Source organism: Peromyscus eremicus, chromosome 3, assembly GCF_949786415.1.
Source record: "Peromyscus eremicus chromosome 3, PerEre_H2_v1, whole genome shotgun sequence".
NCBI classification, from domain to species: domain Eukaryota; kingdom Metazoa; phylum Chordata; class Mammalia; order Rodentia; family Cricetidae; genus Peromyscus; species Peromyscus eremicus.
In genome coordinates this window covers 135322684-135336633 of record NC_081418.1, presented here as the reverse complement: position 1 = coordinate 135336633, position 13950 = coordinate 135322684, and the positions used below count along the sequence as shown (strand labels likewise).

The 13950-nt window shown below is 51.0% G+C and overlaps 1 protein-coding gene across 1 annotated transcript; it reads left to right on the top strand.

Moving 5' to 3' along the window:
- Nucleotides 1–5648: 5648 nt before the first annotated feature.
- Ltbr (lymphotoxin beta receptor) lies at nucleotides 5649–12634 on the top strand. Its single transcript, XM_059258632.1, has 10 exons — nucleotides 5649–5968; nucleotides 6095–6191; nucleotides 6455–6580; nucleotides 6657–6809; nucleotides 7159–7255; nucleotides 7423–7502; nucleotides 9567–9674; nucleotides 9928–9953; nucleotides 10703–10883; nucleotides 11733–12634. The coding sequence occupies exons 1-10, from the start codon at nucleotides 5876–5878 to the stop codon at nucleotides 11972–11974; spliced, it is 1203 nt and encodes a 400-aa protein (XP_059114615.1). The 5' UTR covers nucleotides 5649–5875; the 3' UTR covers nucleotides 11975–12634.
- Nucleotides 12635–13950: the final 1316 nt, after the last annotated feature.

Here is a 13950-nt window from a genome sequence, read left to right as displayed (position 1 = left end):
GACCTGCAGACACAGACCCGAGCACCCATAGAGGCTCATGGGAAGAACTAGGTCTGCATAGCAAGCAGTTGAAATATAGTGAGATAAGGATTCTGGAGAGATAAGCAGCAAGAGCTGGGGGAGGCAGGAGGAGGCAGGAGGAGGGACCCATTTGAAGGGACACCCTGGAGACTGGCGTTTACCAGATAAAGAAGAGGGTCCCCCTCGCCTCATTCTTAAACCGAGAGCCTGTGGACCACCAGGGTTCCACCTACTGACTAAGCTGCCCTGATACACTCATGAAACCTCCCGGAACAAGAGGGAGGCTCTTTCTTCATCTTCCAGATGAAGAAACCGACCCTCCAAAACAACAAGCCAGTTCTCTGAAGTCACAGAGCAAACCAGCAGCAGTTATAAACAGAATCCAGAAATCTTCTCCTCTGAGGTGGCCATCTACCTTCTGAGACAGACCGGCCATAGACTCTGGGGAACCACACCACCAGGAGGGGCTCAGTCATTCCCAGACAAAGCCCATGCATGTATCAGCTCTCCAGCTACTGTCTCCTTGGCTGTATGTCTCTGAACTGTTCCCACCACTCCGTAGCCCTAGCCACCCTTAGAAACTCCATTCTTCCTTGAACCGAGTCCTTAAAACTAGTGTCCCACAGGCCAGGTGCCCGGTTCCCCGACTGTTTGATCTGTGAGGTTCTGAGAAGCCAGCCCCTCCCTGGCTCTTCTGTTTGCTAACTGGGCCTGAAACCCAAGTACTGGCTTAAGGCAGCCTGACAAATAGTTTTCATCTCAAGGGCTCTGTGAGAATGTCTGCTCTGAGGAGTGTGGTGACTCTGGCGTGTCCTGACAGAGTACAAGAGTGGCTTGGCTGGAGACTGCAGTGTTAGAGATCCGGAATGGGCCAGTGCAAGCCTGTTGTGAGAATAGATATTGGAAGCCTGTACTTCTGTCAGAGCCCCATTTCAAATATTACACACACACACACACACACACACCCCTCCCCAAACCAGGGGATCCTTCTGTAGCCCATGCTGGCCTGGAACTCACAGCAATGCTCCTGCCTCAGCTTTCCAAGTGCTGGGACTGCAGACACAGTTTTTGTCGTAGTATATTTTCCCAGCAATGCAGTACATAAAACAACAAAAAGCTTCCTGTTTCTCCCCTTCCTCCAGCCCAAAGGGACCCACTATGACTTGTCCATCTATCTATTTCTTTGTGTGTCTTTTGTACTTACAGGTTTTGTGGTGTTGTATATTGAGACAGAGTTTCAGTGTATAACTGACCTAAACTTGCTTTATAACCCAGGCTGGCCTTGAATTCATGATCCTCCTGCCTCGGCCTCTCAAGTACTACAATTACAGATATGTGCACTATGCCAGTTCACATGCATTTCTAAAAAGTTTAAAAAAATCATAAGTGGGACCATATCATAGGTATCACTCTATGACTCCCATTTTTGTTTGTTTGTTTGTTTATTGGGTTTTTTTTCTAGACAAGTTTTCTTTATGTAACAGCTCTGGCTGTCCTGGATCTCATTCTACAGATCAGGCTGGCCTTGAACTCACAGAGATCCACCTGCTTCTGCCTCCCGAGTGCTGGGATTAAAAGCCTGTGCCACCACTGCCTGGCTCCATTTTTATTTTTAAATTGTCTTTGAAAAGACATTCTTAAGCCAGACATAGTGGTGCATCCTTTAGTCACAGCACTTGAGAGGCAAAGGCAGGTGGATCTTTATGAGTTCAGGACCAGCCTGGTCTACACAGTGAGTGCTAGGACAGCCAGGGCTACATAGTGAGGCTCTGTCTCAAAAAGAAAAGAGAAGAAAAAGGGAGGGAAGGAAGGAAGGAAGGAAGGAAGGAAGGAAGGAAGGAAGGAAGGAAGGACATTTTCACCTCTGCGGGCCCCAGGGCTCTCATTTGAAAAATGAAGGAGCAGGAAGTAGTGTGTCAGCTGTGACAAAGGCCCTGCCAGCTGACTGCACCTATCCCCTTGTTCAGTACCTGAGGGAATCCAAGACCTCAGGGCCACCCAGGGTTAGGGTGAGCTGTTTCCCAAGTCTGATGCTGCTTTCCTGCCTTCCAGAATAGTAAGTCTTATATGGCATGTCAGGGGCATTTTTTGCCTTGCCTGAGAAAGATTCCCTTTCCAGGGCTTCCTGTTGCCTCTCCCAAAGCCCCAAACCATCCCTTAAATAAGAGTCTGCCTTCCCAGCCTCATATCAGCCACCTGCCGACCGTTAGTATGGCCATAAACTGTGCAGTGGCTCTCGGGAAAGAAGGGACCCTTCAGGGTTTGCAGTGGGCTGAGCATTAGGACAGACAGGTCTTGACTCTTCATCCCAGAGATAGATGACTGGAAGGGACCACTTTCTCCTCCCCACTGCCAGGGAAGGCCTACCTCAACACCTCCTGCTGTTTACTCGTAATGAACTGGCCCACACATGCACCTGTGCTTACATGCACATGCCTACATATGTGTAGATCCTATTATGAGTTCTCTGAGGACAGGTGCCAGGCTAATTTCAGTAACTTCAGTGACCAGTAATTACTATTTTTGTTTTCTTTTGTTTCTGAGACACTCACTCCGTGGCCCACACTGCTCTCAAATTCCCAATCCTCCTGCCTCATCCTCCAAGTGCTGAAGTTGCAAATGCATGCCACCACGCCTAACTTAATGGTCACTACTTGTCGACCCACTCTGCAGACAGCAGAATTTCACATCTTGGCTCGGAGTCAAGGTTTGTCTTTGACAGAGAGGAGTGTGCACTGGGAAAACATCAGACATCTTAACTTCCTCAGACAGCATGTTGATTTGTGGTATGTTAGTTTATCGAAATTTCCTTCACTTCTTCCCTTGTCAGCTTTTATGCTTTCTGGGATAAAAATGAGTCACCCACTTAAATGAACTCCTTTAGTCTTAGATTTAGTGCTACGTACAGGGCTGCCTACTGTGCAGACGGCATCCTTTTATGTTCCTTTACATAGTATAAATCTACCTGATGGACTAGAAGATTTCTCTCTGCCATCCTCAGTTCAGTGACCTGGAAAGACGCTTAGGAGTTCCCCGGTAGAGACTTAGTCCTCCGGTTAGTACGGGGCTTAATAAGTCCAGCACTGCTGGCATTCCCAGCCAGGCAATTCCTTGTTGTCTGGGCCTGTCTTACACTGTAGGTCATAGCAATATCCCTGGCCTCTGTGCGCTAGGCGACAGTGGGAATTCCAAGCAGTTGCAACCTAAAATGTCTTAAGATATTGCCAAATGTCTCCTGGGGAGCAAAGTTAGCAAGACTGAGAATAACTGGGTAAGACTTTATTCCCAGTGACATTCCAAACACTGGAGAAGCCCACTTCTCATCTGGTAGGTTCATTTCTCGGCGTCTACCAGCCTGATTGGGCTGGCTAAGGCCGTCAGCTGGCTAAGGGAAATGTGAGGAAGAAGACAGGAGGATTTAGAGGGACCCACTCACACCAACTCTCTTTGGGGAGTACTCATGGGCTGCAGGGAGAAGGGTATTTCAGCAAGCCTCTCTGAAGGAGGCCTGGGAGAAGAGCCCTTCACACCTTCTGGGAGTCTTCCCGTCTGGTATTGCCCAGTGAACACTGATAAAAGTTTCTGGAAGCTAGTAAAAAGCACAAGAGGAAAGAAACAAAGATAATGCCATGCTCACTAAGAATTGGAAGGTTTCTTACCCCTAAGTCTCCACACTCCTAAAGTAGGGCGGAGGGCTGTTATAATAACCATTTTGCGTTAAGAGTTATCTGTCTGCAGTCCCTATGGGCTATCAGGAGGTTGGTTGCATCTCCCCACCTGAGTCCTGATTGAGAAAGTGTTCACACTCACATACTTACTACATACATATACAAATAAACAAGTGAGGAAAATGAAGTGAGAATCCACTAATCTACATGTGAAGACTGGCAAGCTTTAAGATATACATACTACATGAAGAGAAAAGACTGGTCACGAGTTAAAGCTAGACAGTGACAACATGGTGGATCCCAATACTATTTTCTCTCTTTTGGGACAGTACATGTGAAGTTTCCCCAATAAAATATAAAAAAAAAAAAAAGAGTGGAAATTATCTCAGGCTGCCACACACCTGTTCCTTTATGTTCCTAAGAGACCCAAGTGAGTCTAGTCCCTGCCCCAACTCCATGGGCCTAGAAGGAAGAGAAGCCAGAGCTAGTCTGCTATTCAGGCATCTCTTCGCTCGCCAGGCGGCCTTGGCCTTAGACTATTGATGCAGACAGTCTCGCCAGCAGAGTGCGGCTGCTGGGCCTACACCAGTGAGGGGACAGAGTGACATATCTAAAGCCCAGGCAGGTCCCCTCACCCTGCACCAGCATTTCCCATCTGCACCCAAGGCCTGTCTGGATATCTGATCCACCGTGAAGAAGGCCAGTTCTCAGATGAGCTATCTCAAGACTTCCCCTCATTCCAAAGGAGGCTCCCCTGAGTCACAGGGAAGGCAGGATGGATGCTGACATGAGCTGGGATCTGAAAATCAGATGGTTCTGCCAGAGCGGCTAAGCAGTGTGGACGGCCTTCATTTATTCCATGAGTGTGTACCTGGCATGTGGCATAAGCCAGATCATGCTAAACTCTGTGAGCCCAGACTTAATATGCAAACCAGGCAGTAGGCCAGCCCACAGCCTAGTAGGGAGCAGATAGGCAGCCCAAAGCAGACATTAGTCTTCCTTGGGGACTCTGTAGCTGCTTCCTGGAGGCATGGGCTAAACTTTGGAGAGTGGGTTGGGTGAGGGGGTTGGGGGGGGGCAGCCAGTGGAAGGTGGAAAGAGGGGGTGTCACACAAATGCAAGCAGCTCTGAGCTATTAATGGTGGGAAGAAAAGAGCCACCAGGCTGAACAAGCTTGGACTTGGACTCCTCTGCCTGGCACCCTGAGCAGGTCTGCTCCAGGGATAACGTACCCACACTGGCTGGGCTCTCAGGTCCTTCTGTTCAAAGAGAGTCACAGGCTTATGGGCACACAAGCTGGAACTGGGCTACCCAGCCCCAGCTCAGAGGTCCCCAACTCACCAGGACCTAGGTTTTCACATCTTCCCCCACTCTCCCTTTGAGAGAGATCCCTAGAGGACAGAAGGACAGGTTCAAGGCCAGCTGCGTGCTCTCCAGTGTCTTGTGGTGCACCCAATAACGTGGTGTGGGGGGGCCAGCAGGGTGGAGGCCTGGTGGCTTGTTACTGTGGTAGCTTTTCTTTCAAAAGTCACAGAGTGGGGCAGGCCCTCAGTTTCTGCCAAGTGGGGTGACTGGCCAGACGCTGCATCTGCTGGGCCACCTCTGGGGGGCTCGGCCGGGTGCACTGTCAATCCCTGGGTACATCCGCTTTGCAGATCTGGCACCCAGCTGCCCACTGCTCTGCCTCAACATCCATGTGTACCCAGGGCAGCTCTGCCCCAGGCTCTTGGAGGTCAGCTTGACTGATGGCTAGCTACTGACTCTGCGGCCCCTTTTCCGCCCGCGGGTGGTCCCGATCCGCAGCCCCTCTGAGGGCCGGGCTTCCGAAGAAAGGTGGAGGCCGGGGTTCCGGGCCTGCAGCTCTCACGTGCTTTCCCGGCCACCCCCTCCCGCCCTGCGTCGAGGCCGCCAAGCCTGTTCCTCTTCCCCCCCGTCGCGATTGCGACAGGCCGGCCTCTGCTCCCAGAGCTCCCTGCCCCCGCCCCCGGCCGGCTCTCTCCACTCCCACTTCCTGAGCCCGGCGCTGGAGCCCTGGAGGCCAGGCCCGGCCGCTCCCGGCCCCCGGGGGCACGTCGGCCCAGCCGCCAGGCTTGGGAAGTCGTGGCCAACGCTGCTCAGGACGTCCGGGCTTCCCACCTTCCTCCCAGGCCTCCACCCGGTCTGGTCAGCCGACCCGAAAGGCCGCCATGCGCCTGCCTGGGGCCTCTCCCTGCGGCCTGGCCCGGGGGCCACTTCTGCTGGGACTCTGCGGGATCCTGACGGCATCTCAGCTCCAGCTGGTGAGGGACGGGCTAGGTGGGATGGGCCAGGCGAGAATGGGGGCCTGGGCAGACCTCTCTCCGGCCCTTCTGCCCACCACAGCTGACCCTGCCTTGTTCTCCTCTGTCTCCGCCTCCCCATGGAAGGTGCCCCCATATCGCGTAGAAAACCACACTTGCTGGGACCAGGACAAGGAATACTACGAGTCTAAGCATCAAGTCTGCTGCTCTCGCTGCCCCCCAGGTGAGGACAGTGGCCCCGGGAAGCCTGGGTGGTTAAGGTAGATCAGAGCGATGCCAGCACTGGTAAAACTAGCTGGTAGAGAGAGACCCAGAAGCATTAGCCGTTGTCCCACGGCCACTGAGATTTGAAGAGGTAGCTGCGTCGCCATGAAGACAGGATGGAGACAGAGAGGCCCAGGAGAGGCTCTGTGGCATGCAGCGAGCGGCGGAGGTGGGAGAAGACTCCTGTCTCCTGATAACCCCCTTGCCCCGCTTGCCTCACAGGCAAGTTCGTCAAGGCCGCATGCAGCCAGAGTGGAGACACCGTTTGCGAGACTTGCCCCGAGCGTTCCTACAATGAACACTGGAACCATCTCTCCATCTGCCAGATGTGCCGCTTCTGTGACCCTGGTGAGAAGGGATCCACCTGGATGAGGGGTACGGCTGGGACCCCAGCTCCTCTCTGACTCCCTTCTCTCCCTGTCAGTGCTGGGCTTCGAGGAGGTTGCCCCGTGCGCCAGCGATCGCAAACCCGAGTGCCGCTGTAGGCCAGGGATGGCCTGTGTGTACCTGGACAATGAGTGTGTACACTGCGACCAAATTGTAATATGCAAGCCTGGCACGGAAGCTGAGGTTACAGGTCAGAGGGCACCCAAGGCAGCCGGGGAAAGGAGGCTGGTATCAAGGGCAAGGAGCACTGGACTGTGTCCGTTGGTGACTCCCCACAGGAGTTCTCTTTGGGCATAAAATACCTGTCATTCCTTGCAAAAGGCTCACAGGAGGGGGCCTGCAAGACGTGGATTGGGACAGGTGTGAGGAGCTTAGAATGTGGCTCCTGTCAGCACTGGGGAAGCCTGGGGGAAAGGCAGGCTGCAAAGCCAAGCTGGGCAAGGTAACAGCTAGACAACAGGTGGGTTGGCGAGGAGCATAAGGAAGCTGGGCTCACGTTTATGGGCTCACCCTGACCGGCCCTGCCTTTCTTTTGCCAGATGAAGATATGGAGACTGACATCACCTGTGTCCCCTGCAAGTCAGGATACTTCCAGAATACTTCCTCCCCTACAGCCCGCTGCCAACCCCACACCAGGTGAGAGTACCCCTTCCCATACTTTCCCCAACTCCAGGAAGCCCAGCTGTTGACATTCCCTTCATCCTTGACTCCAAGTACTCCCCTGGCCATTCCCCACCATGTGTTCCTGGAGCACCAGGTACCAAGGAGAGCGGCAACGGCTCACACTCCTGTTTCCTCCACAGATGTGAGAACCAGGGCCTGGTGGAGGCAGCTCCAGGCACCCCCAGCTCTGACACCATCTGTAGAAATCAATCAGAGCCAGGTATGAGGCTGGGCTGAGGTTCACAAGGCAGGATCTGGGAAAATGCCAGAAAACAAGGAAATGTGCATCTTTCCTCCCAGGATTAGACAAAAAAAAAAAAAAAAAAAAAAAAAAAAGAAAAAAAAAGAAAGAAAGAAAGAAAAGAAAGAAAGAAAGAAAAAAAAGAAACATTTCTTCTAAAGAAATTGGAAGGGGCTGGCATATAGTTCAGGGCCAGAGTGCTTGTCTGGGATGCACAAGGCCCTGGGTTTGAACAAGTACCCCCAAAAGAAGCAAGAAAAACTTGGAAAGCTAGGTGTGGTGGCATACCCATGTCATCCCCCAGCACTTAGAAGGCTGAGGCAGGAGAATCAAGAGTTTGAGGCCAGCCTGGGCTACTGACTGAGAATATCTCAAAAGAGGGGGTGGGAGTTAGAAATCCTAGACTATATTCTTACACACTTTAAAAATTACATACGTTATGTCAGGAAACACTCCTGGGCTAAGATGTAATTCTGACTTTGTCATTATTTTAGATGCACTTCCATCATAGAACTCATCATAGAATTCATTTACTAATTGAATGCCTCATTGTTCAGTTACACACTTCTGTTGGAGTCATGCTCTTCCATTTGACTCTTTCTAGGTTTTTCTGGTTTCTTGGTTTCTGTCTTCTAGGAAACTCACCAGTTTTCCAGCCTGGTGGTTGACTGTAGGTTGTTTCTGATGACTATAATCATTACTAATTGGCAGAATGTAGTAATGTTTTCGAATGAGCAGATATTTGTAATTATACCTTCCAAGTATTGAGAACTACTCTGAACCCCTCAGTGATCCCACTTAATCTGCTTAACGATGCTATAAAGTGGAGTTATTCATCCTCACCAATGGGAAGAGAAAACCGAGACATTAAATTATTTGCCTGAGATCCTTCTGGGGTGGGGGTTGGGGGAGGGTGTAAATCATGTTATTAGTGTATGTATCTAAGTCTTACTCGGGGGCCCATTTGTAAGGTATACATGCTGTAGAACTTTTTAAGAATTTATACCGGGTGTGGTGGCACATGCCTGTCATCCCTGCATTTGGGAGGTGGAGGCAGGACTTTGAAGTTGGACTGCATGAGACCTTGTTTGTCTCTGAGAGAGAGAGAGAGAAGGGATAGAGAGAATGAAAATTTAGCTAAAATCACTCATTGAACTTAGAACCCTTCTGCTCTTACTGTCTTGGTCTGCCTCTTCCATACATCCCTATGCATTCCTACTCATACAATTTTTTACTTTAAGTGGAGTGATTAAAGTGTTTTCTAACTTGACACTTTTTGAGGGGGAGGCATTGGCACATGCCAAGTAGCTGCTGAACCACTGAGCTATCCCCCAGCCCCTCTATACTAGCTTTTCAGTTAACAGTGGATCATAAATATTTTCCCATGACCTCTCAGAAATTATCAACTATGCATCAACTATCACTAGCATTTCAGTAGTGATCATTAGTAACTAGCATTAGCCTGTATATTTGTTAACCTGCCTGTTTTATATATGACGAACCAATGCTCGAATAAAGACAGGCACCTGGGTGTCCAGTCTCCTGGTCCAGTTTCTCCCCGTGCCCTGCATTCTTCACTCCCTAAGGCCACAGCTGTGGCGAATCAGTTTGGGCAAGCCTGGCAAACCAAACTCCCATCTCTCTGCCTCTTTCCTTCCTGAGCCCTACCATGAGCAAGGGGGTGGGTGGGCAGCTTGCAACTCCTGCTCTCCCTGAGGGCCATAGACGAAGCTCAGAAGTGAGGTTCTCAGAGGCACACAGGGCAGTCTAAGGTCCAGCCACAGAAGTGGGCCTCAAACACCACCTCCCCTGCCCGCTGCCTTTCACCTACTTCCAGCCTTGAAAACCAGCTGCCAGAGCATCCCTCACCCACTGACTGCAAGAGGTCTAGACATCACCACTCAGGGCAATCTCTCATGTGGTCAAGAGACCCTTCCCAAAGCCCAAGGGAAATGGCCCCAAAGAGGGAAAAGGCTGATCTGTGGGAGAGGCTCCTCCCCATCCTTTGGTGTCGTCCATCACTCTTGTCTGCCTCCCTGGCAGGGACAGTGCTGCTGCTGGCCATCCTCCTGCCGCTGGTCTGTCTTCTGCTCTTCACCACCACCCTGGCCTGCACCTGGATGAGGCACCCCTCTCTCTGCAGAAAGCTGGGTAGGAAGGACACCACTTCCTGTCCGCACATGGAAGTGGCAGTGGAGGGGAGGGAGAGTCAAGGACAAACCCTGGTGCCCAAGACTGTCAGGGTGCTGGGTACCACTCTCTCTCCCAGCCCTCGTTCTGAGGGATGAGGGTAACTGTGTTATCTTCCTCTGGGACACTAGGGTTGGCAGCACACGGTGGTGGGGGTAAAGGTTGAAAGGTTGGGAACTGGGGGCCTCACCACCCATTTTGTTTTTCATTTCAGGTACTCTGCTCAAGAGGCATCCAGAGGTAACGGAGTGGAAGAAGCCAGCAAGGAGGGGCGGGGCTGTGAGGTCAGGGAAGGTGGACTTGAGCCTCCATGCATTGCTTGCTGAGTGCCCAGGTTCCAGCCACCATTTTGGTACCAGACATACAGCCTGAGAAAGTGCCTCCCATCCTGGAGTTTGCCCGAGTGGAACAGAAATCAAAGTCAAAGGCCGGCATGCTAGAGCTCTTAGCTAGCATGTACAAGGACCTGGGCTCCGTAGCCAGTGCCACGGGGAAAAAGTTCATCCAGGGCGGTGGCTCAATCCTGTCATCACAGCACTTGGGAGGCTGAGACAGAAGCTTCACCATGAGTTTGTGGCCAGCCTGGGGCTACACAATGAGATTCGGGGCAGCCTGGGCTAGAAGAAGAGTCTGTCTCAAACACAGCAAAACCACAACAGTAATGATACATAAATAATAATTGTATATCAGGTGGCAACCATAATGGAAGTGAGGTGGACAGTGAGTGACAGGTGGACAGGGAAGGCCTCTTTGATGCACTGATTATTTGAGCAGTGAGTTGAAGAAATGAGGAAGCTAACCAGGGAACTCTTGAAGAAAGTGCTCTAGAACTTAGAGAAACGTCAAGTGCAAAGGCCCTGAGGCACGAAGCATGGTGAGGTGCGGAGACAGACAATGAGCTGCCAGAATACGAGGACTAGGGCCTGGGAACTAAGTTATGGTGAAGTCTAGCCTCTGACATTGGCTGGTTCTCTATTTCTCCTCTACAGGGAGAAGAATCTCCCCCATGCCCCACTCCAAGAGCCAACCCACATTTCCGTGACCTGGCAGAGCCCCTTCTACCCATGCCTGGACCCCCAGTGACCCCAGTCTTGGAGAAAGTGGTACTACAACAACAGAGTCCCCTGGTCCAGGCCAAGGAGCTGGAGGGGCACAGCCAGGTGGCCCATGGTGAGCTGGGCAGGCCGTAGGGAAAAGTGGGTGGGGGAGGAAGGGAGGGATATGGGTAGGTTGGCAGGGAGAAAGAATAAGGCGCTATGAAATAAAAAGATCCAGAGTCTCAAAGAAACAGAGGAGTGTGTTCAGCACTTAAGAAAGCTATCAGCAAAGCTGGAGGTGGAGGCACACCTGTAATCCCAGCACTTAAGAAAGCTATAGTGGGGGCAGGAGAGATGATTCAGAGGTGAAGAACACTGGCTGTTCTTCCAGAGGTCCTGAGTTCAATTCCCAGCACCCACATGGTGGCTCACAACCATCTGTAATGAGATCTGGCGCCCTCTTCTGGCCTGCAGGGATACATGCAGACAGAACACTGTATACGTAATGAATAAATAAATCTTTTTAAGAGAGAGATAGAGGGAGAGAGAGAGAGGGAGAGAGAGAAGAAAGAAAGAAAGAAAGAAAGAAAGAAAGAAAGAAAGAAAGAAAGAAAGAAAGAAAGAAAGAAAGAAAGAAAGAAAAAGAAAGAAAGAAAGAAAGGAAGGAAGAAAGAAAGGAAGAAAGAAAGAGAAAGAAAGAAAGAAAGAAAGAAAGAAAGAAAGAAAGAAAGAAAGAAAGAAAGAAAGAAAAGAGAGAAAGCTCTAATGAAGCTGCGATTGGGGGCACACCTGTCATCCCAGTACTGGAGACAGGAGGATCAGGATATCAGAGCCATCTCTCACTACACAGCAGTTTTAGGCCAGCCTGGGCTATGTGAGACCCTGACTCAAAGGAAGGAATAGCAGATGAGAGGTGGGACTGGGAGGAAAGGAGAAGAGAATTCTGGAAGCATCCCCTTTCATCTGGCCTTCTCTCCCACAGGTGCAAATGGCATTCATGTGGCCGGAGGCTCTGTGACGGTCACTGGCAATATCTATATATATAATGGACCCGTGCTGGGGGGGACACGGGGCCCTGGAGATCCCCCAGCATCCCCTGAGCCTCCATACCCCATTCCTGAAGAGGGAGCCCCTGACCCTTCTGTGCTCTCGACACCTTACCAGGAGGATGGCAAAGCTTGGCATCTGGCTGAGACAGAGACACTAGGGTGCCATGCCCTCTGACAAGGCCAAGGAACCCATTTGCCACCTGATGCCTGATGGTATCTGAGAAAGGCAAGGAGGAAAGAGGGTCCAGCCCCTTCTCCTGGAGGCTGCTCTACCCACCAGGACTCTCAGGGTCTGGGTAGGCTCTGAGAAGCAGAGCCCTAAGAGACTGGCCTCAGACACCTCTTCGGAGCAGAACCGGACACTAGCAGGCACAGTGCCTGCCCAGGACTTACTACTGTCTGAGCAAGCCTGAGACCTTGTTGCAGACCCACCAGCCCCAGAGGGCACACATTCAGCCCCGGACACAGGCAAGGCTGGTGACCCTAGCTGCTGCCCACCATGCCTCTCTGCACCCTACATGGCAAAGGAGGGAGCTGGTCACAGGGTCACTTGCAAGGACATCACAGGGACCTTGCAAAGCTTCGTGGTGCTCATCCCCAACCTTCAGAGGCCTTGAGGGCTCATACCATGTGGACCAAGATAGACCCTGGGTGAAGATGAAGCCACATGGAGGAGCGTCCCTCCCTTGCTCCTGGGGGAGAGGATAGTGAGACAGTGAGAGTCGGGGTTGTATCGTTACCAGGTGTCCAGGAGAGTTTGGGAACAGGAGAAACACGGCAAGTGTATTTATAAATTGTAACCACATGCAAATAAAGACAAGATTGAGATCCTTTATTTTCTTGGGTTTTACATAGAAACACCAGACCATTAGGACAAAATCAAAGGCAAAGGTGAAGACACAAAAATAGAATCCTTCAAAGGTCCTCCTGGAAGGGGTTCCTAGGATTGGTTCAGTGTCCGTATTAAGCAACAATGTCTGAGTACTTCCGGGGAAGTATTCAACACACCTGCAATGGACTGACTTGGTCCTCTCAACAGCCCAGGAAGCATGCACTCTCTCGACAGGAGAGGACAGACAGACAGAGGGAGTCATTTGTTCAAGTGAGCTACAGATGGCAAGGGGTCTGTGCCTGGTTAGCTCTGCATAAATGTCTTCCAGGGCTTGTCCGTCACAGGCATTGGGTCTCGGTGCACACCCAAGCACCCCACTGCCCTGCACAGTGGAAAACGGGGTTGACTGAAAGGAATGGTGGGGTGCTCAATACCTACCATGGGAGAGGCCAAATTCAGCACTGTTGGTGAACAGAAATCTGGGCTAGCTGAATCCTCTCACTCAGAAGGAGCAGTCTGTGTGTGTGTGTGTGTGTGTGTGTGTGTGTGTGTGTGTGTGTGTGATGTTATCTTTATTTAAAAAAAAAAAAACACTTTAAAATGTCTCTTGCTCCTTCATTGGTAAATGTTTGCTGCTCATGCACGTATCCACCATACTGCCCAGCAGAGGCGACCCAGAGCTTGAAGGATTGTTCAGGGCTGACTGTTCCTTCCATAAAAGGCAACTCTTGTGGATCCAAATGTTAGGAGCTCAGTAGCTGGCCTTCATCAAGACGGTATGGCAAGAAAACACATATCCCAGGAGTCTGAGTGGATGGGTTATTTAAGGTTGACTATAAAAATTGGATTCAACTTCCTTCAGCACAAAGTAATGTTGGACTGCATCTCCACAAAAACAAATCTCCTCCTTGGTCATGCTGGAGCCAAATGACACGGATCCTTAATAATTATTCCAATGTGTTAGAGTTTTAATTACTACATTCTGTTCAGTAAAATAAAGGGGTGGGGGGGACTCAAAGAAATGGTGTTCTGGGGTCATCAGGATGGCTCAGCAGGTGAGGGCACCGGATGCCAAGCCTGACGATCGACTTTGATCTACAGAACCCACATGGTAAAAGCAGAGAACTGACTCCTGGAAACTATTCTCTAATCTCCATATGTGTGCATGTGCTCTCTCTCTCTCTCTCTCTCTCTCTCTCTCTCTCTCTCTCTCTCTCTCTCACACACACACACACACACACACACACACACACACATGCTGTTCAGACACACCCTGTGTGACACTGTTCAAACTGAGTATTGTGCCCGCCAGCCTGCAC